Consider the following 22,801-nt stretch of genomic DNA (forward strand, 5'->3'; position numbering starts at 1 on the left):
CATAGAATTAATAAATTTGCGCCAGTAACGAAAGTGAGATGGATAAAAAGCATGGTTAGTTACGGGGTTACACAATTTAGCCGTTACGTCTTCATGTCTTTACATCTTACCAATAGTCAATTGTTTTTTCTATTTTTATTGTTTTTGTAAATGAACATGCATGTAAAACATTACCAGAGATACATATGTTTTATCAGAAATATTATTCACTGTTCGCCGATCTATTATTAAAACATTGATATTTAGGTTTTACCATAACAAAAACATTATCCCGACAAAAGTAAATTTAATGTTTAAATCTAAAACATCGTATGTAAAATCGTATGTAAAAAATATATTAAAGTTATTGCACCATTCCACTGATCCGTTATCGTTTGAAAGTGAATATTCTCTGTTTTTCTCTAAAAAAATATAGTAAACGATTCATTTCTCCTTCTTAGGCAACTTATCATTAATTTCATTATTGCGCGATTTTGTCATTCTCATACTTGTCTACCTCGGATAGAGAAGTAGATATGAATTTTTTCATAGAACTGTACAATTAAACAGGTTCTTGTTTATGCTAATGTCCAACCAAACAGAGTAGATCCCTAACTTAAAACTTAAATATATAGGTTCTTATGTATGCTAAATTGCAATCAAACAAAGCAGATCCCTAGTTTTATAGGTTCTTGTATATGCTAATGCTCGTTCCTCTTAATACTTGGCCGCATGGTGCAGCACCTGTACTGTGAAATAACTAGAACTACGTGCGTAAACACTCTCATTTCCTCTCTGACTATATATATCGCAAATATCCGTGATAATGCGAAGAAAGTCCAAGATTGATGGTTGCTTTTTTTAGACATCTAGGACAAATATTAAATAATTAATAAATTATTCTATTTTTTAATGGTTATATTTCTATATTTAGAAATGTAACTCTCGTTGTCAGGATGCATGCGTTCATGAACAATAGGGCATGACAGCATGAATACGCTTTATTAAATAAATTATATACAGGTTCTCTCACATACAGACATTGTCGCATTATCAAAATGCTACATACTTACTAAATAAAATATAAATTATAATACGAAAAGATCTTCGACTACAATAACATTGACTTTAGAGGCCTTTACTGCTGAATCAACATGTCTAATTCCAAATACTCTCGTTCTTTCACATATTGAGGCTTGCAATTATATCTTATTATCATAAGTAAATAAATTTGTTAAATATAATCTTGCTGATTCTGTTGTCATAAAAAAAATTTTGTTTAAAGAAATTTTATGAAAAAGGTATAAAATTTTGACTTCATTGCAAACCCCGAGTAAGAGAGTATCATCATTCTTTATGCAAGTGCCAAAAAGATATAAAAAAAGGCTAACGTATGTATCAAATGCGAAATCTGAAAATGATTTCATGTTCCTTTTTCGTACCAATTCCTTCTCCTTTGTTGTGTCCCCCATCCAGGACTCTTTCATATATCTGGTTTATAATAATAGATATTATTAGAATTATCACAGTCTGTGTATTTACAGTTTAAACGTTAACGTAATATCCTTCTTAAATTAATTTAGCAGCGTTCTTTTTTCGTGTGATGTTGTTTTGAAAAGAACCTTAGGGGAATTAGCTCTATCGTTGTGCATGGACGGCAGAGCATTACGGAAGAGAAAAAATATCTTCAATTTGTATAAGATAAAAAGAAAAATAGGGAAAGAATACTTCAAAGGCATGCATATCGGAACTAATGTTTCTATAGCTACTGGATAAATCTGCGTATCGTATGAAATAATATCAGTAACTTAATTATTAATTACATCTTAAAGTTGGACATGTCTTATTTGTATCTTGTATTTACACCTTAAATATTTATACAACGTTACGCGATAAAAATCTGAAACGTTTTTCTATACTTCTTCTTTTTTATCAAACATTTTCCGTTTTGTTTTCTATATATTTGGACGTTAACAAATTATCCATTTTTTTTTAATTCCTCAATCATTGAAGATCATCCAAACGCCCAACAGAGTAACATATTCTATTTAACTTATACGGCAGAGACATACAATTAATAAAAATAGAGGAGATACGATAACTTTCTGAAAATTATACAAGTAACGAACTGAAGGAATCATAAATTATCACAACTATGACTCACTCATGCTCATTTAACTCTCCATAAAACTTTCATCAAGAAAAAAGATATCAATATCTCACGAGTCCAAAGATGATAATTCTGTTCAGAAATTTCATTTTCTTGTACTTGTAATATCCGTTCTTCTTACTGTTTTCCATATGAATTAATGCCCTGCCTATCTTTCTCAGATTTCTTCCTTAAAAGAAATTTGTAATGATCTTATTCAAGGACTTTCTTCTCATCAAACTTCGATTCAATTCACAGGAATTAAAGACTCTAAATAAACTATTCTCCAACCAAAATGCACAACTTTCTCAAGCAGTTGGATAAACAAATGACAATCATTCCGTTTTATCGTATTCTGCGCGCTGTACATTTTAAACATTTTAGAATACCAAGTATTCTATCGTGCGAATCCAAGAAAATCTGTGAGTCTATCGTTCCAATCGTGAAGCCAGTGAGTGGGTCCATGGCTCGGTTGCCTCTGTTTGCAGGGATTGATCTCTGACTCCAAGGGCATGTATTCTTCGCCCCTGATGCAGAAATAACTCTTTATCGGGCTTCTACACATTGGACACCGATCTAGTTTGCCAAAGCAGGATGCGCAGATACAAGTATGTCTGCAAGGCAACAAAGCACGCGAAAGAGGAAAGTATTGGCAAACGACGCAGAGTTGTTCTCCGGCTGTGTTCCATAACGATCCCTCGGGATCGCCGGTCCCGGAGGCAACCAATGCGCCTCTAGTCGAGCTACCGTTGTTGTTACAAGGTTCTGCGAGGGCTAGAGCTGAGCCTAGACCCGAAGACACGTCTCCTTCATCATAGTTCGTCGAGTTACCGGTAGCTAGGTATAGTTGCTGCAACAGAAATAGTTTCATCAGTACAGAATTTAATTTGTGCTTGAGATAGAAATATGGTGTGTCTCATAAAACTATGAAACCACTGTAAAATTTTGAATCTTTATATAGGTATCAGGTATCAGATACAATACAAGAAAATGATTAAAAAATTGATTAGTTAGAGTGATAAAAGTTATCGTTACAATTTTATTTTATTATACTCTAAATTCAACTTTTGTGCAATAAAATGTTCTGTTATACTTATATACACTGTTATAGAACAAGTATAAGCTAGTTCTTTGAAGAAAATTATTTCTTATCACGTTAACATATAAAAGTATATAACGCAATATATAAAAATTGGAAGTTTTCGAGTGGTTTTCCTGATGTTGAATTTGAATTAAAATTTGAATTTGAATATAGAGACTTACCTTAAGACAAGACAACTGGCCATTTGCCTGTTTCAGATATTGCGCCAAGATCGAGGTTGGTAAAGTGCACACGCTGTCTTTGATGTGGACAACGTTTACCAGAGCCACCTTGCAAAGAAAACAAAACCGAATAAGCTAATGCAGTTGTAGTATTTGTATTTAAATGTCCGTTTGGTTTAATAGAAAACTGAGTTTAATTACTGGTAATAAGATTGTAATCGAATCACGCAACGCTTGTTATATTTCGACAATATACATTAAAATAGCTGCTCCTTTGCATTTCATTTTCAGTTATACGTTATTTTCCGCATTACAATTATCATTGTATTTACAGAATTTAAATCGTTTCACAAAAGTTCTAGGATAAATTAGCAATTAAGATGACCGATGCTTTTGTAAAAACTCAGAAGATACCCACGGTCTCATCTGGATGAGGATCTCCATTATCTCTGCGAGTTAAGAAGATTACTAAAGGATAACAAAGTCTAGGTGGTGTCCCAAGTTCTAATTCTGGCGCCGGAAGCGACAATCTCAATGTTTCTTCCCCGTGTGGTTGTCTACTGTATTTCTCAATCAAGGAATTATCAGTGGTACCATTAACGGTAATGTTAATTACGATACAAATGTTTACAAATTATAAAAGATAATTAAAAAAAAAAAGAATAAGAATTAAAATTATTTTATAAAAGGATACGTTTGTAGTGGTGTGAGATACTGCGCGTGACCTTGGAGAAGAGTGCCGTTCAAGGACGCGTCTCTAAGGGTGCTCCAAGGTTTCCAAAGCGCCAAGTGAAGTTCCCTTATACTGACGCCCCAAAGCGCCTGCAGAGAGTACTCGACTTGACTTGATATTTCGCATTCTACCTCTGTAACAAGATAGTAAGAGGACATTTTAGTATTATACCTATATACAGGGTGATGTATCAATAATGTTACAAGATTTACAACTTGTTCATATAAAAGATATATTCTTATAAATAAAAAGATATTTAAGGATCATTTGTTACTGTTACAGCGTGGAATCCTACTTTTTACTGACTAAATTTATAGTTCTATTGCTTTTAAATGTTCTCTTCGAGCATATCATCGTTAATTCACACAAATGATTATTATACAAGTAATACATTCATTATATTCTACGGTTACTTGATAATCATGGAAGATCATGGAAAATCATAAGCTAGTGGAACGACTATATACCTACTGAACGTTCGTTTTATTATAACATAACAAGAGCTGAGAGTAACTTAAGAAAAGAGTTTCGCAGCGATATGTTAACCGTATTATTTCACATCGTGACGTTACTCAAAATGATTATGTAACAAGCCTACTTTCAACCTTTTTTTTTCCCTCTCGTCTGGTTCCAAGATATCTCGGCCAACGGGGTTTCCAGGTCATGCGTGAGAGGACAAACCACAACGTACTTCCTGCAGGTCTAATTCTCGCGAATGCTTATTGTCCTCTGTGAAGGAGTACCTAGGAACCCTACTCGTTTCGTGGTTATTAGAGTACCATTTACGATCTCTGCTTCTACTATCTAGATCTCTTGTGTTTCAATATAATAATTGGCTGGCAGCTGCGTCATATCAGCCTTTCAAAGGCTGTACTAATCAACTGCATAAATTGAAAAATGGAGGAAAGTGATGTGAAGTTACGAGCGTTATCTTGGAATTCTTTATGCCATCTTCTTGCTTGTCGAGAAACTGATTGAAGAAAATCAAATCGAGAAAATTACTAAAAGCGAACTCGATTAATTCGAGACGATGACGAAACTATTTCGAAGCTTTAATCTTTTATCAATTAAATTTAGATTTAGAAGCGTACGAAAGTCGAGGCGTATAACATTCGAAACGCAACTATTTACAATAATTACACTACTTATATGCGATATGGGATACGTTGAACTTTGTGAAGTGATAATGTGTATAACTATTCCTCGAATGAGTCATCGTACCACGTATCTCGAGAACGGCCTTTCTAAACTCTTTGACGTCAACTATAATTCTGAGCTCTAACAGGTAATATGTGTAGTATATCCATAAACCTTTCCGTCAACCTTGTCACACTTATCCATGCTAATAAAACGACAAGTAGATCTGTTTACCAAGCGAATTAACGAATCGTTGTGTTCGAGAAGAAAAAGAAATAATTGCAGGCGACGTTTCGTGGCGAAAAACGACACAGGAAGCGGAGGATCATGACCTGAATCTCGTAATCTCGGGTCTTGGACCTCGAGTCACTTCTCAATTCGAGGTTCAAACAGGCAGACTAGCCCCAAAAATTCTCGTCGTTCGCGAGGAGACTACCATCAAGGGGAGATTGTTTGGAGATCACGCGGGGCTGGTGTGAACGAAAGTGAAAGCTGTTAAGATGGATCGTCTAACGTGGTAGACTCCGACGCAGACGAAGTATCAAATCGGCCATTCCACGAAGCCACGAAATAGTAGAACACAGAGTTCTTTTTTAGTCGCGCTTTGATCGAGTCTACGCGAAGTCTTGCAACAGAGTTCATCTTGAGACGATCAGTGATCCACAAACCGAAGATCTGAAGATTCAAATTAGTCAAGTTACCTGCATTCAAACTTGTATTCATACGGGTACAATAATAGCGCGATGAAAACAGTATAGTTGCGAATTAAAGCATAGCAGAGCCATTCGTGTTAACAGACAGTAAATATAAAAATAAAACTTTTACATCAACGCAACAATTCCAATGCAACTTGGATGCGCCGCAAGGTTCAGCTTATATTCTCATATATTTTTTTCTCCTATTGCCAGGTGATATAGCAAATGCAAAATTGCACAATTTCGAGTTAAAGCATGGCTGGTCAAGCATAACTGGAGTGGTTGGCAAAGACTTAACACGTAGGCTGTGATAATGAGCTGCGCGATGTGGGTCAAACTTCATGAATGATATCCTAGAAGTTCTGGAGGGAACACAAGTCTGACTTTTGCAAGGTAGACTAGTATACCTGAAACGTTCGAAACTCTAGAACATTCTGTATAATCTGATATTAATCTGAATACTGAATGTCACAGTCTTGAGTTTACCAAAAAGCTCCAGACATCCATCGAGTGCGTTCTTCGACATTAGAAATCCCAGAAACCTGATTTCTCGATTCTTTCAAAGTTTGCAAACGAAGCTTCTCTTCGAAGAGCTTCATCCTGCATAGAGTCAATTCTAAGAAATGATTTAACGTAAGTCGAACTAAATTGCACTGTTGGATGCAAAAAAGCCTTGGAATATGTAAGCTCTTTTTGTGCAAAACGCGTAAATAAAGTAAGAGCTTATATCTAAAATCGCCGACACTACAGTAAATTTTGAGAATTGATATTGCCTTCAGAACGGAAATAGTCAATTTTTAAATAGAGATAGTTTTATTTTTTAACGATATAATAAGATAACGATATAATAAGATAAGAAAGAATTGAGAATGGATAATTTGCAGAATAATTATCTTCTTCTGCTATCAGATACGAGAAATATGTGCATTATTGTTGCGATTGTTTATAGAAAGCAAAATATTCATTGCGTTACATATGGTGACATTTAAAATATGAAACTTACACCGTGCAAAGTTTAAAATAAGTTCACTACAGGCTCTAAAAGCTTACGGTTGACATTGAAGTTCTGCTTGTATTCAACAGTAGAATTGTCAATGACTGACCTATCTCGATCATGAGGATTCGCGAACCTTTCCGATCGACGAATACAACATGATCGATTAGTCGAGTGGTACATACAACGATGGAATGGATCGGTGAAAGGCCAGTCAGCCAACCAGATCAACTGCAATTGCACAGTATATTGCGCTATGATCACCCACGGTTTGACAAAGTGAACACACATAAATCTCTTGTCATTCGGTAGGTGATAATGGACCATGTACCGACAATACAGCTATTTATTTTTGACAAAATTGGTTTTTCATAGGGGTAAAATTTAATGATAATCTAAGTTTCAAGTGTTTGATTTACAGGACTGTAATTAACCCAAATTCCAAAGTACAGTTCAGTGGTTCGGTTTCGTGGCACGAAATTCTTTCCTATCTTCCTCGCAATCTGTATTTTCATTTTCTAATTGAAGTCGGTTTTCGTTAAATAGTTATCGAAGAAGTCTGCGTTCGAAGTTGGTCGCTTAGAAAATATTGGAAGCTCTACTTTACGTTGCTGGAAATTTTAAGACTTGAAACTCTTTCGTATTTCCCATAGAATCTATATTTTCAATTTTCTAAGTGAAGTCGGTTTTTATCAAAATATTTATCGAGGAAGTTTGCGTTCAAAGTTAATCAGTTAGAGAATGTTGCGAGTTTTACTTTACGTTATTAAGAATTTAAAGAAACAAGTTTACTATTTTTTGCAGGAATCTTCAGGTTTACCATACTCGTATTAATGGCTGAATTTTTGCGTTACTGTACGACAATTGTAAAATAGAAATGGTTATATTAAAATTCTTAATATAAAGCTTTCGTGTAATATAAATAACATAAATATAATATAAAGCCGCAATAATATAAAATCAGTATATATAATATACAGGGTGGTTGGTAACTGGTGGTACAAGCGGAAAGGGGGTGATTCTACGCGAAAAAAGAAGTCGAAAATATAGAATAGAAATTTTTTTTTTTAATTTTTCCATCGAGACAACGATCTACAGTGAGATCCGTTATAAGAGATGTGATAAAGTGCACGCGTACCGAGCGAAAATTCAAAGTCGATTTTCTCGAAAATAAAGCCTCAAACGAAAAATATTTATTCTATATTTTCGACTTCTTTTTTCGCGTAGAATCACCCTCTTTTCGCTTGTACCACCAGTTACCAACCACCCTGTATAATACAATTAATATCCAGTTCAATAAACTGCTACGCGGAGAAAAAGGAACAAAAGCGACTGTTCCATAAAGCCGACTGAATTATGATGATAACAGCCAGCGTGAAATAGTCGATTATCAAATGTCATTGCATAATCAGAACAAACCCACTAATCCGTTCGCTTGGTTGCACCGTTGCACCAGCTACTCGTGGAAATCGGACCATTTTGCGTGCACATACCCGTTTCTTTCGTTCACGGAGCAAACAGAACGTACAGTGAAATGGTAGCTGAGCACGAATGCGATTACCGTAACACCTACGTAACCTGGTGAAATTGTGAAATTACTTTTTCTTATCCATTTGCGGATTCCAAATAATAAAAATAGAATCGAAGGTCGGCGTTCCTTTATTGTAAGAGATAGTGAGAACGATGATAATTAAACAACCGCTAATTATAATCTTATCGATTGCTAATGAATTCGTACTGACGTGAATTAATTTTCATTTGTTTCCTTTCCTTTTCCTCTCGTTGTCACGTATTTCTTCGATGGACATAAGCTCAAACGGAAATGGTGATTCACGAGACTTTCATGAATGAAACAATGATTATAAAATCGAACGGAATACGGTAAGCAAAACAAAACGTTAATTCCTTTAAAGATATGTAGAAACGAAGATTCCCGTGGACATTCTTGAAGCTGCTTCCTGATAAATCTCTTTATTGCGCGTTACAATTCAACGTTAGTCATATTGATCGATCTCGTGTCCACTTTAATTTCGAAATAAATTTGCTAATATTATCGACTGTACCCTTTCATCCTGTAGCAGTAAGATGGAAACCAGTATCTCCGCCTCTTTGTCTCGTCGATGGGTTGCTATGTGTCTCAAGCAATACTTGAGGCTTCTTTCTCCCCTGTTTGAACTGTGACTCAACCACTCAGCCAGAGAATTCCAGGCAATGGCAACAAGAGTGTACTTGCTCTTTCAAAGTCTGCTTTTTCTGCATGGTTTAGGCGCACAGTAAGGGCGAGCGACTTTTCGACGCTGTGTTCTCGCTACGTCATATATTTGTCTTCGTTGTTTTTAATTGGGAAAACAAATGGAGACATACGACGCAGCGTCAAAAAGTCGCTTGGCACCACCGAATTTTAATTGGCTCGGGAAAACACGACTTCTGAGAGATCGATCTCTTCTGCAATTTTTTCATCGCGAATCACAAACTTGAATACTTAAATAGATACTTAAACACGTGTCGAAAACACTAGATTATCACTTCCTTCGCTAATGGAAAGTTTATAGAATTTAGGCGATGGAGAGAACTGATCATCATAACCGGATTTCAAACGCAGTGAGATTTGCATCATCTACTAAATATTATACTGAGTACTCTATTTTAAATATTTTATGTATACATATATCTTTTTAGTTAGTAAAAATACTGTGTCTAACTTTTCCCTGATTACTGCTTAATTGCAAGAAACGATAAGAGATCAAGATTTATCTAATTTTTGTAGAACGATGAATCCAAATACCAACCTTTTACTGATCTGTACTGACCATCTACACACTGACCTTGACTTACTTAGAAATCTAATAAATAAAAGTGAATTCTTCAGTTAAGTCAAGATACATACCAAGTTAGTCATCATCACTGCAGATACAGTGAAGTTCATCCCACCGTACCAACTACACTATTTTTATCAAACGTACATATATACAAATCTAAAACTTGGGATCACTTTACGAACATATCTATGTATGTATACGCGATAATAGCAGATTATTTCGCTTCTTGAGATTATAATATCGGTTGTAATAATAATAATATCTACCATAATACGTTACCTATACATGTTCAATTATAATTAAGAACTCCATCGAAGTTAATTCTTTAGTCTGTAAAGAATGAAATAAGAATAATGTAATTGTGACACTAAAGCAACGATACTTTCAGAAAATGAACTTAATCAATTTAGCTTCTGATATTGCGTGACATAATTGATATATAGCGTCAATTCATTGTTGTTGCCCGTTACATACATAACGATAAGAAACATAAGATCGAGCGTAAAAATCTACTCGAAGCGCACGTTCGATTAGAACAGAAAAGAACGCGTGATATATCAGGGTAAATATATCCGCAGAAACAGAAAGGCCTACATAAATGGCATATGATCATTTCTATCGACCTTGATTGTTCTACGCCCAGGGAGTCACGTACGACAAACCGGGTTTTTCTTGTTATTCCATTTTATACAAGATGTTGGTACGCTATGACTAGTAGCATTCTTCGTATCGTTTTGCTCGGGTGATCGCAACAACACGGAGAAACCGATCCAAAACCGGCGACTGGCGATCGGTCATATGTACGTGTAATAGTTCCTAGCCTTGAGCAACCGATGTCGAAATCTTCTCGTGGAATAAGCCGGCTGCTGAACACGCAACCGCGCTTCAATCATGTCCGGTCGCCGCGGAAACTGGAGGCATTACTCCACAAAAATGATAGATTATAGTTAGCCAGAGATACTGGAGGATTACGGAGAAAGGCAGTATCTGTCTATGTTAGAAGCATATTCGTTGAAATATATTATACAGATAAAGTAGCGTATAATAAGGAAAAACAGTTATGAAAATAATGAGATCTATCTGATTGTTAGACTACGGATTTTTATGCATCCGTGGGAATTTAAAGATGAAAAAATAAATAGAATGCACGCTCGGTACAAAAATATGTAACTAACCAAAGTACAATATTTTTTATATTATTAATAGGTGAAACAAATTTGCGAGTAGATTCACTGACTAGAGTACAAATTTACGACTAGATTACAAAACAAATAAGTTTGTATAAATATCCATAGTCTGGTACATAATTACGCTTCTATTTCAATAAAACTCAACATCATAGTTGTGCCAAGAAAGATCTTAAACCTTTGTCGACCAACAGGCTTGGCTAGTAGTAATGTCAAATAATCGATTTGAGGTAGCTCGATGATAATTTTTAAAGAATACTGAACAATTAAGTGTATTGTAAGAATGGTGAATCAATTAAGAGGATGTAAATGGGCTCTGTATTTTATCAGTGCATTTTTAAAAGGATCACAAATTAAAGAAAGGATTATTATAATTTAATCGTATTTTTTAAATGTCGATAAGATTGATTAAGATATAATTAAATATCCTATAATCTTCATAGAAGGTAAATCTATTTTTATAGTTAAGATATCTTGTATTTTATTCTCATCTGTTTATCTTTTAACATTGTACTGCATTTTGGTGGACCGATGGTCTGAGCCGAGATTCGATTCAAGTAGCTTTATTTTTGGTATTTTAAGAGGTCTTGGATACTTGAGTTAAGATTTCCTTTCTGTAGATTTGTTTCTGCGATTTTACTCGGCCATGCTCGGTTAATGGAACTTTCTATTGCAATAGATTTATTACGAAAGTATGATATTATTCGTCCTTGAATTATCAAGTATGATATTATTAGTGTCAGTAGAAGGCGATGTTGCAGGAAAAGAAAAGAGATCGGTGCATATACAGAAGTTTAGAAGCACTTGAGAATCTGTAAATATGTCAAAGACTAATTTTAATAATTCGAGCAAAAAATTGTCTATCTCTTCCAAATACTACGTTAATTCTTTATCAAGAAAAATAGATCAAAATAATGCAATCGAATTATTTCAATTTAAATTACATTTTACATTAAATTACAATTTAAAAACTGTTTCGTAAATGAAAATATGGCCAATAATTTAAAAGTTTATGATTCTCATTTGAACGAAAGGAACAAAGGGGAGATGATAATTGCTCGCGCGACCATGAAGTGTAAAAGCATTGACTTTTATTTTGCTCCTATTGTTGCAACTCTTTAGCGCTTCCACAAGCAAACGTTTGCAGTACAATATATGCGAAAGCAAGCCGCAGCCATTAATTTCTCCAACCATTTAACGACTCATTTACAATTCTCCGCTGCGTTTCTGATCTTTAAAGCTCGTCGCTCTGTGCAGTTTACAATCTTCATTAGGCTCACTCGGAATTTTTGTCCGCTTTTTTAACTTTGCTCGTTGATTCTTGTTGACCTTTTACCAAACAGAATTTTTACCGCGAATATTATCACGAACAATATTAACTCATTCAATTTTTGCAATATAGTAATTTCTTTACTTTCTACCTTTTATGTGTTGTTTCAATTTTCCTAGGAATTGTAAGAATCAAAATTGGTCTAACTAAAATTGATTTCTTTTGTTAAATTTTAATTCTACGAGTATAGAATTCTTTGATTAGGAAGCAATTTAATGAATAGGTTAACACCTTCATTGCTGATTGGATTTTCAGTATTTAAAAAGACTTTATCAAGTCGGTATCATAAAGTATATCGTAAAAAAATATGGATTTGAAACGTACGCAGTACACTTGATAAACTAGATTTCTTACGATTAGATCATCAATTTCGTGCAAATATAGAAAAACATTCATTACATTTTTTTGCACGTAACAACTTATTTTTTAATTTAATTAAATTTGCGATTTTTTAATTTAATTAAATTAATTGCGATATACATGATATCTGCAATTAACTAACTATAAAAAAAACACGGTCATTTCTTTTTTATATCAGTTCTATGATAGTTTCCAAGAAATGAAAGGAAAACAGGAAAAGGAAAAAGTAAGTCGTGCGGGATAAAATATAAATTCTCTCAATCCCGAGTGGATACAAATGGCATAAATATTTGTCGTGTGTAAATTTACAAAAGCTTAGAAGAGATGGAAAGGATGCGTACTGTGCAAAAATAGTCGTTAGTTAGTGTACGCTTCTTTTTCCTTGAAGAAGAAACTCTTGTATCGACTAGAGAAACAACAGAACTATGTAGGTCATTGTAGGTGCAAAAATGCCTTGAGCAAGTTGACGTAAATTTCTCTTATTTGCGTTGTGCCCGTTCGCTTTTCCTTTCCTTTCCTTCCACTTCGAAGAGTCTTTGTTTTCTCGACTTATGAAATTTTTATCGAATTCCATACTTCTTTATTCATTACAATTCACTATCATTATTGTTATATTGGGTAAAGATTCTGTACGGTTGTAAGGCCGATAACTGAAAGCCATTCAAAACAAAAAAGCCAGAATTAAGTAGATAATAATAATAACAATAATAATTTATTATCGCTATTGTTAACTTTATACTGCGAAGCTGGATACGGTAGCCATGAAAATAAAGAAAAGTGAGAAGAGGAGTGGAGACTCAGGACTGACATTGAGAAATGTAGATTTTTAAAGAAGATTACTAGATAATGTTAATTACGAAAAATTATCGTTTGTTGGAAAATATGAAAAAGGTGGAAATATAAAAAGATCAAGACTGTGGTAGCTCGGTATAACATTTTTAGAATTGATAACTTCTTGACCATTTTCAAACGTAAATGGCTAAATTTTAACGAAAATCCAAGATCCATATCGAAGGGGATAAAAACAACTCTTGATGGATCTGAAACGTATTTTCTGCAATATCTGAAAAATTCTTAGCTACAGAAAAAATAATTTGAATGTAACAATTGGTTCTTTTTAAACGAATAATCTCTCTGTTTAAAACCTGTTCTAAAAAAAGCGCAAGTGTAATCATTACCTACGAAACTACAATTCTGAGAGGATCATAAATCACCAATAGTGGGTAGAACGTATAATTTCTTACGTGAGCACATTTCTAAACTGTGGTACTAACTGACATGTACTGTGACTTTGGCAACCAAACGAGAAACCGTTCTTTTTGCGCGGCAGGAACCGTTATCTTACACGTTACAGTGTTACGATCGTTCCCGTTTAAGGCTTCTCGAGTGTCCTTTTTCCAAAATTATTCTGACGTTTCTCGTCCGATTCTCAAACCGCGTTATCGATCTAAAACGGAAAGACAGATCAAACAAAACGTACATACGTACATGTGCACATATATGCAGGGGAATATTTACCGCATAACTCGATTTCTTAAAATAGATTCTTCACCGTGTGCTTCGATCAGCACATCAAAATCGATTCTTCACACGGCTAAATGCGCTGAATGAGAAGTTTGAATCAACGCGATTGTAATTTAAAATTTCAAGGGCGCCGTTCTTCTTCATTTGGGATTCGATAAAGAGATCGATGAACAAATCCTCTACTTTGTACGCTTCCTCCAGAAGCTTAACTGACTTTGTATGGAGATTATAAGGAAGAAAATATGAGTATGATGTTGTTGGTTTCCTGGTTTTTGTGTTGTTTGGTAGTTAAAAGAACGTAGCTTAATATAATGTAAAAAGAGAAACGATACTGTTGAGAAAGTAACACTTTTCACGTAAATATTTTTTCACAGAACTCCGTAAACAAATTTAATAAGACAGTTTTTTGGTAATATATGGCTGATTGACAGAGATTGTATTTTAAAACTGTTTTCACGCGAGAAGTTGTGCTATATGATTCCTTGGAGAAAATTTACAAGCAGTTCAGTTACTATTACATATTCGATGAAGCGACTACAGACAACGTAACGGGATATAGACGAGCAAAAAAAAATATATATGAAAAGAAAAGAGAAGAATTTACTTCCAGTTGGTAAAAGGACGAGGAGTAGTCTAGTTTCTTTTCTAACAATATAGCCTATTATGTATTGTGGGAACAAGAATGAAAGTAGGAGGCGGTCGAGAACTCACTCGCGAGGGTAATTGCAGTCGGCGAGTTCATTTCTGTGCAATTGGCCAGGGACACGCGTATAATAATAGAAAAAAGACCGAAAAAGAAGTGAAAAAGAGAAGGAGGAGGAGAAAAAGAACGGCGCTGCAGTGTGCGTTTTTCTCCTCCTCTCTCTTTATCCTGCCCTCGTATACCGGGCGGCGTTTTACGTAATACAAAAGCAATGATTCGACAGGATGTTGCATTATGTGCGACGCCACGCTACGATGCTCGTTAAGTACGTGCCTGCGAAAAAATTTCCTGAAAACGACGCACTCTATTTGCTTGAGAATAGGACACGTCACGAGAGGAATAGAAAAAAATGCAAAAAGAGAAACGATGAAACAAATGAAGTTGGAGATCTGAAGGAAGAGGATTTATTCTAACGTTTATTTGAGATTGAAAACGAAAATTGAAACGAGAACGCATGCTTATTAAAACGATTTATGCATTTATAGAAAGTTAAAAAATATAAAAATGCATGAAATATCCAATGTACGGTATTCGCTATAATATTTGATAGGTGAAACGAATTTCTACGTAGGCTTCATACTTCATTGGTTTATATATTTTTCTCCAACTAAAAGATTCGTTAGCGATAGCAAAATACGATGGATATAATATGATAGATGCAAGATCATCAAAAAAAAGCACAGCATGTTCAAAATGATAGAAATGAGATTGAAATTGAAGGAGATTGCTGCTATCTATTGCTTGGAAAAGGGAGTAAGAATGTTTTTATCTTAAATGTTAGTTTGAACGTACGTGGTATAGTTGTCTAATAACGACATGATTCTGGGACATGTGATACTGTAATAAAATCTGTCACGTTTGCGTGATACTAGAACTGGGGCTTAAAAATACGTTAAAAGAAATGAAAGAAAGAATTTTAAGAAACGAAAGTAAGATAGCTGGAGCCTCGAACCGATGAAGAAATAATTGCTGTACTCTAGATTCCAGATGAATATGATAATTTCTTTTATAAAGTTCATCTTGTGTAACAAGTAATTAAATTATTATTAACGTCCCTTTAATGGAATTAACTCTTTTAATAACTCGTTTATTACGTTGATGATTCACTAAGTGCCCATCAAGTTTATTCATACTCATGTACATCTTGAACTTATAACAAGGCTGGTATATGGGAACAAGGCTGGAATTTACAAGATGGGAGCCAAAAAATAAGAACAAGGTCTTCACTATGCTACCTGAAGTTATGGAACATACATCCTGACGTTATTTATAATTCAACGCCATGAGGAAAGATATCTTTTAGCAACATAATATAACAAGAAAGTAAAATATTCACGAAATACGAAATATGTACACAAATGAAGATAACATACGTTACGTTAAAAGTAAATAGAAATCTACCTTGTAACTTCTCTACTCCATTGGATTTGCTATAAAACTCATACGTTAGTTATATCGACGTTGCTAATTACTAATATCACTATTAAGTATATTCGTCCGTATTATCCTAGAGACATTATTTCGAATCATTTTCGTTCTTCCATCCTACATTTACAATGTAGCAATCGTCAAACAACTAAATTGAAACGTGGAACTGCGAAACGCGGCAATTATCGAGATACGTACAAGTTTCGAAAGCTTTAACATCGTTAAGAAGTACGAGAACTAAATAGCGATGATCATGAGAAGATTTCGTCTCGAGCGGACGATCACCACCAGGTTAACTTGCTTCTCCCGTCGAAGAAGGAATCTTGCAATCGACTCGCAACATTACATCACCGGTTGGTTTACCTTTCGTAACCTGGACCACAAGCTCTTCTCTCTCTCTCTCGATTCAATCGCGATTACATGTTGCACAATGAGACCGGGAGAGCTATTTAGTACCGAGAGAGCTATTTAGTGCCGGCAACCGTTCACCGATACGCAGGCAGATGTAATATTTGCTCGGTAAAATGCCAGGCTATGAATGAGCTTTCGATTCGTTGCCTTTCATCTCGCTCGCTGCAACTCGTAACATGCTTGTTAAGTAAGTTTTTCGAACGAGTCGGTGAACTTGACACGCATAACGTCGATCAACCATCGGTCGATCGATGGTAAAGGTTCTGTTTTAGAGCTGTTACGGAATTCTCGAGGACATCGTTCGTTTTTTAATCCTTTGATAAAACGACGAAGAATTCAGATTTAGGAAGGCAATTTCTCGGATTTCTATTGTATGGGATGCAAAAGATACATTACTTTAATTACATATAAGAAACAAATATTAATAATTGCGTTAGATACACGATGACATTTAAAATGTGAAATTTATGCTACATTTGATGGGTCTCTCTCTCTCTCAAGCTACGGCGTTATAGGATTAATCAATGTCCGACGTCAGATTTTGTTTTTGTAATTTTGTTTTTGAATGGCAATCAGCTCCATTAGCAAAAAATATCTTTGCGTTTCTTTCATTGGAGATATATCTATTAATTCAAATCTGATTTCGTTACATTGGAATCCAGTCGAAAAAGCATTGCAAAATAAAGATTCTAAATATACCTATATGTTTATAAAATTCTTAAAGGTCTCCATTAGCGATATGACGCTTATTGATCCTAATGAGTTTTTCAAAACATAGTAAATTATTAAGAAACTTTACTTACTAACCATCGTTCAAGTACGATTGATTTTCAAACATCTGCCAACGACCAGCATTAACACACAGCAACTTGTCGATTAATGTGTTTTCCATTATGGTACATTATTGCCAAAAGAACGATCGAAGAATCTTATTCGAAACTATCAAGGATGAGAAAGACCCACGTACAAGCAGCTGGTGGCTCAGATTTATTAATAATTCTTACATTGAGTTTATCAATAATTCCACAGGATCAAGTGGAAATTATTACACATATTGTCACGTAACTTACGTAACATTTGTGTGTTCCGACAAGCAAACGCTGTCCTCGATGAACGATTCTACAGTCTATACCTCCGCGATCGACCCTCACGGTTTTACATGGTCAGCTTTGCCTGCGAGTTTGGAATTCGAAAATACTCTGCCCTTGCCACCATGACTCTCCTCTATTGGCGCCTTACCGGGAAAATTCATCGTTTCCACAAGAAACGAGCCACTATCGTCTTCGAATTAGAAATCAACGAGGAAAATATCACTTATCTCTGACGTTTCATTTATCTTACGTACGTTTAAGTTAATCAGTAATTCCCTAGAACGGATGTTGACGACAAATTTATTCGTATCAGATAGCGAATAATGGACAATATTCGTGTTTATTGGAGTTTCGTCTAAATTGAAAGATGAAGCAAACATTTGTCGATTTCTTAACGTAAGAGAATTCTTTGAGAGGACACATAACACGCAGAAGCTGTTGTAATGAAATGATTAATGGCCAACTGGTGAAAAAGGTAACTTAAGGTATAAAAGATACATCAGAAACTTCTTAGATGTATACTAAACGAGCCGAGGACATAGGAATATCTATGGTTGAAAGAAAATCAATGTATCATAATTTTACGAATATTTTAACTTCCTCACACCTCATCGAATTATAAGATTTACATAATTAGAAAAAGACGAACGTATTCAACAAGAATCCAAAGAAAAAAGTTGTAACAACATAAGATAATTTTATGAATTGCTGTTCTTTCATACCAAATAGCAATACACGAGAGTACTATCGCAGACGATCATCGTCATTCTGATTAATCGAGTTTCCATTAACAATCGGACACGTGCTCCATCATTGTTGCTGCATGGTCCGTGGCATGGTTCGAATAAAATCCAAGGCACACTCGCAAGGTTAGCAGAGACTAGCCCTGCGCGTAACAAATACGCCCGCGATCGCACGAATACGCGTGGTTTAATGAATTTATCGAGGGTCGGCGGGTGTCAAGCATAAATCAACCGGTCGCGTAATAAAACGTGACCACGGCGGGGGAAGAAGATCGTTCTCAACCGTGTGCATTGTGCAGGATATATCTTCGTCGGTTATTCGTTAACTCTAAAGCTATTGAAGCTTCTTTTTCTTCTTAACTGTGCTTTTCACCGAAGATGGATTGTTCAGGAAATATCTGTTATCGCTTTGAAGGAACCGCACAAGCTGTATGTATGTAACGGGAATCAATGGGAAGAACAATATGCACTCGAGAAACAGAAATTGCGTAAGAATTTAAAAGTCAAGCACTTGCGAATAATTATACTTACGGATGAAGATAATTCTTGTTAATTTGTTAATAATGAATCGAAGCGATTTTACTTCCTTCGCATAATAAATCAATCAAGTAGGTATAAATTATTCGTAGAAGAAGTGTTTTACAATGAATAAATTGTAAGTGTTTATCATAACAATTATAGATGCGGAATCTAAATAAAGATTCGTGTTACCCTTTAAATATTACAATGAATGCTTTGCATGTTTTTGCATATTTAAGCCGTCGTATTCCGAAAATCGTTACCACGCCAACTACGTTAATACTTTTGAATCGTAATTGAAATTTTTTAAAGCTAATAAGTCTTCGCTTTATTAATCTCACCCATTGTATCAATGGGCTACTAAAAATCAAATTCTGCCTAAAATACGTATAAAGATCTAGCTTTTAAAAGAATAAAGAAAAATATAAGTTTCTGTGAACAAGCCATACAATTATTTAAATATCTCACAAACCTTTTTTTCCCCGATGTGCAATAAGAAAATTTGCTTCATACATAGGTATTTAAAAACGAATATTTACATACTAATCTATGAATTTGCTCGAAATGGGAAGCAATTGTAAAAAGTGTTGCGCGAAGTAATATAATTATGAGATAGATCCCTTGCCCGTGATCAATTATCCCCGGTTAAATGACTCACAATGACCTGGCCAAGCGGTCAAGGTAACGTTTCGTAACTTCAGATATCTTCACACCTGCATACCAATTACGACAAGCGACAATGACGACCAACGGGAGGACCGTCTCGCCTTTTTTCTTCTTTTTCTTCTTACGCCGTGTCTATGGTATAACCTACTTTTGAGCCGATCGAGACTTACGCGAAGGAGGTTTTGCTCCTTTCAAGAGTCAGTTAGCCCAACGAACCAAGACTTGCGAAATTTAAACGATGCTTACTGTTGGTAGAGAGCAAAGTAATGAAGATTTCTTGTAGAGAAGAATCGTCGGAAGAACGTTGATTCGCGAGCGAGGATATAGATTCGAAAAGTTATGGAGTTCTTCGTAATGAATCGCCGGGTTTGCTTGGAACGACACGTGAATTTTGACGACCTTTCAAGCGGCAACGAATACTAATCCCGAGAGTATTAGATGAAACGAAGGCGAGACACGTCCGAGCGTTAGTACATCGATTGTGCGAGATATGATCTCCGATCCGTTTATCAAAAACGGGTTTGTCTTTTTTCCCAACAACATTCCTAATTTAGAATGTTAATGGCACGAGAATAATGAATGATGAATGATAGATAGTACGTCTACTTGCATTTTAATATAATTTGCAAACTTCTCTGGATATTCAATTAATTAGATATTTCAACTATTCAAGTACTCTCTTGTTCGTTCGAAATGAGATACTGGATTGGAATTTTTGTATAATTTTATATATTTTATATATTTATATAATTTTTATATATTTAATCGTTCTTCCTTTGATGATAACTTTGAAATTATTCAAATTGGCGATTCAGTTGGGTAAAACATATCAAGAGTTTCTTCAATTTCTTTCTCGGTATCAGTTCGAAAGTATCATGCTTGCGATTTCTTCGACAGACTTGTGAAAGAGACGAAGGAGGAAAATTGAAAGAAAAAGACTCACCGGTATAAGTGCTCTTGAAACTTTCGTGAAGCTTGAAGGTGAAGGGAATGTGGACCTTCATCATCTCCATCTGAGGTATGCGCGGCGAATGTGTCATTACGCTTCCACTCCCTCCAAACATCAATTCGTCGCCGTGAATACGAAGCACGATCATATTCCTGTACAAAGAAATAGGATTTCTCATTTAATCGAACTATTTTTAGCCATTTATTATTAATATGTGGCTGTTTATGCGGATTTATATTTTTCTTGAGTCCTCGATTTTTAAAGTTTATATTTTTGTGGAATGGTTAGCGAAACGTGAAGCTAAGCTGTAAGACGATACAAAAATCGCTTTACTGACGTTGACACATTCGGCTAATCTGCGACTGCGAGTCGATGCGACACGTTTGTCAATTGGAGAAGGATTGACTCTACTGCAGAATGCAAGAGCCTCGGTCGATGATGTGCATATTCATCCGTTATTATCCCTTTGTTATACTTTGTATATAAAATATTTTCGCGTAGAGAATGCTTTGAAATGATTCGAGAAGCATAAACATCCGGACAGATATCAGCTATTGATTCTGAGAAATATTTCTTACAAAGCAGGGATTTGTTTCGATCGTTAAATGTTATAAAGCACTGTACATTGAATATTTCATATATTTTAATATATCATGTGTATTCTGTGCATTTGTTTGTTTTGCACCATTAAGTTTCTCGTAAATGCATAAATGTTCGCAATTTAATCATTAGAGTTGTTTACATTCGCAACAAAGTAAACTTTCAAATTCTTCTAAGTCGTTCGGATTCAAACTTTTATACCCTAATTTCCTTTAGTATTATAAGGGTATTTAGGGGCACTATGAAATTATCGCTTTTAAATTAATAGACTAATTTAATTAAGCTTCAAAACGTTGAAGTAAAAGAATTAATATTTGTAACTCGCGAGGGACTTTACAATTCCGCATAATGTATCCATAATTCAACATAAAAAGTTTGATTTGCTCCTCAGAGTTTATAATTAGTACTCCGCTCTCTCTAGACACATGAGATACTGTTTATAAGTTAAACGACGATAGTGTCCTACGTGCAGGTATGCACAATCTTGAACGCGAGACGATTAGGCCATCCGAGAAATAACAGTATACTACCTTTTCCTATTAACAAGTATGAACTAACGGGTTTGAAAATCATGTATCGACTAGTTGCCGAGAGTTTCTCATCTTTCCTTCGCTTTCTTCCTCACAGTGACGCAAAAAATAAATCGGACGCGGTAAAGTATTCTAGAAGAAAGATTCTGCTTCTTCTACGTTCTCCATTCTTTCCCGAAGAAGAAACGTAACTCGTACGGATAAATAATAATCAGATATTTGAACGAACAGAGAAGGTAACGAATAAGTTCTATCTTGAGAAGTTATTCGACTGACTTTGAATTTATTCAAACAACTACTTTGCATAAATAATCATTCTCATAAAAAAATCTGAAAAATTATTCTTTCCTGAAGAAGAAACGTAACTCGTACGGATAAATAGTAATCAGATATTTGAATAAATAGAGAAGGCAACGAATAAGTTCTATCTTGATAAGTTATTCGACCGAGTTTGAATTTATTCAAACAACTACTTTACATAAATAATCATTTTCATAAAAAAATCTGAAAAATTATGTTTACGAACTCTGATCCATTTTTTTTAATACATCAAAATGCAAAGAAATAATTATAAGCTGGTAAAAAAAAGAATCAACGTATCGCCTCGTTTCCGCAGACCTCGTTCCAATAAAATGTAGCGATAAGGCTCTGGAATGAAAGAACGCGACTATACCGTCCTTCGATATTTAAAATAATCGAACTGCCTTCGTTATCCATCCTTTGGAGCGAATTAGTGTGCGAACGGCCGCGTACTGCCAATAACCTCGCGGCCATGAGAACACATGCACGTACCGCAACATAAGGTTGCGGCGAATTATTCGTCAATCTACGATCCTATGATCGATGATATCAAAAGGAACACGAGATCAAATTTCCCACTACATTTCCTCCGTTAGGTTCTCGAAAATGTCCGATTTAAGTATCGTTAACGGGACTCATGCTCGGTTTCGTTTCGATGGATTTAAATTCGACTGTGTAGTTTTGAAGTTAT

General features: G+C 35.0%; 1 protein-coding gene across 3 annotated transcripts in view; it reads right to left on the reverse strand.

The window, feature by feature from the left end:
• Positions 1–962: 962 nt before the first annotated feature.
• Positions 963–22,801, reverse strand: part of LOC138179353 (cell growth regulator with RING finger domain protein 1) — a 43,187-nt gene continuing 21,348 nt past the window's right edge. For 2 of the 3 annotated variants that reach the window (XM_069112047.1, XM_069112046.1), the window contains exons 2-6: positions 20,675–20,832; positions 4,086–4,257; positions 3,810–3,951; positions 3,392–3,499; positions 963–2,978 (exon numbers count right to left, since the gene is read on the reverse strand). In XM_069112047.1, the coding sequence (XP_068968148.1) occupies positions 2,526–2,978; positions 3,392–3,499; positions 3,810–3,951; positions 4,086–4,257; positions 20,675–20,828 (1,029 nt within the window). In that variant the 5' untranslated portion in view covers positions 20,829–20,832 and the 3' untranslated portion in view covers positions 963–2,525. Of the gene's footprint in view, positions 2,979–3,391; positions 3,500–3,809; positions 3,952–4,085; positions 4,258–20,674; positions 20,833–21,017; positions 21,043–22,801 lie in introns of those variants that run through there. The other variant, XM_069112048.1, reaches the window with a different exon arrangement.

Source organism: Bombus flavifrons, chromosome 4, assembly GCF_040668555.2.
Source record: "Bombus flavifrons isolate JBK064 chromosome 4, iyBomFlav1_principal, whole genome shotgun sequence".
NCBI lineage: Eukaryota > Metazoa > Arthropoda > Insecta > Hymenoptera > Apidae > Bombus > Bombus flavifrons.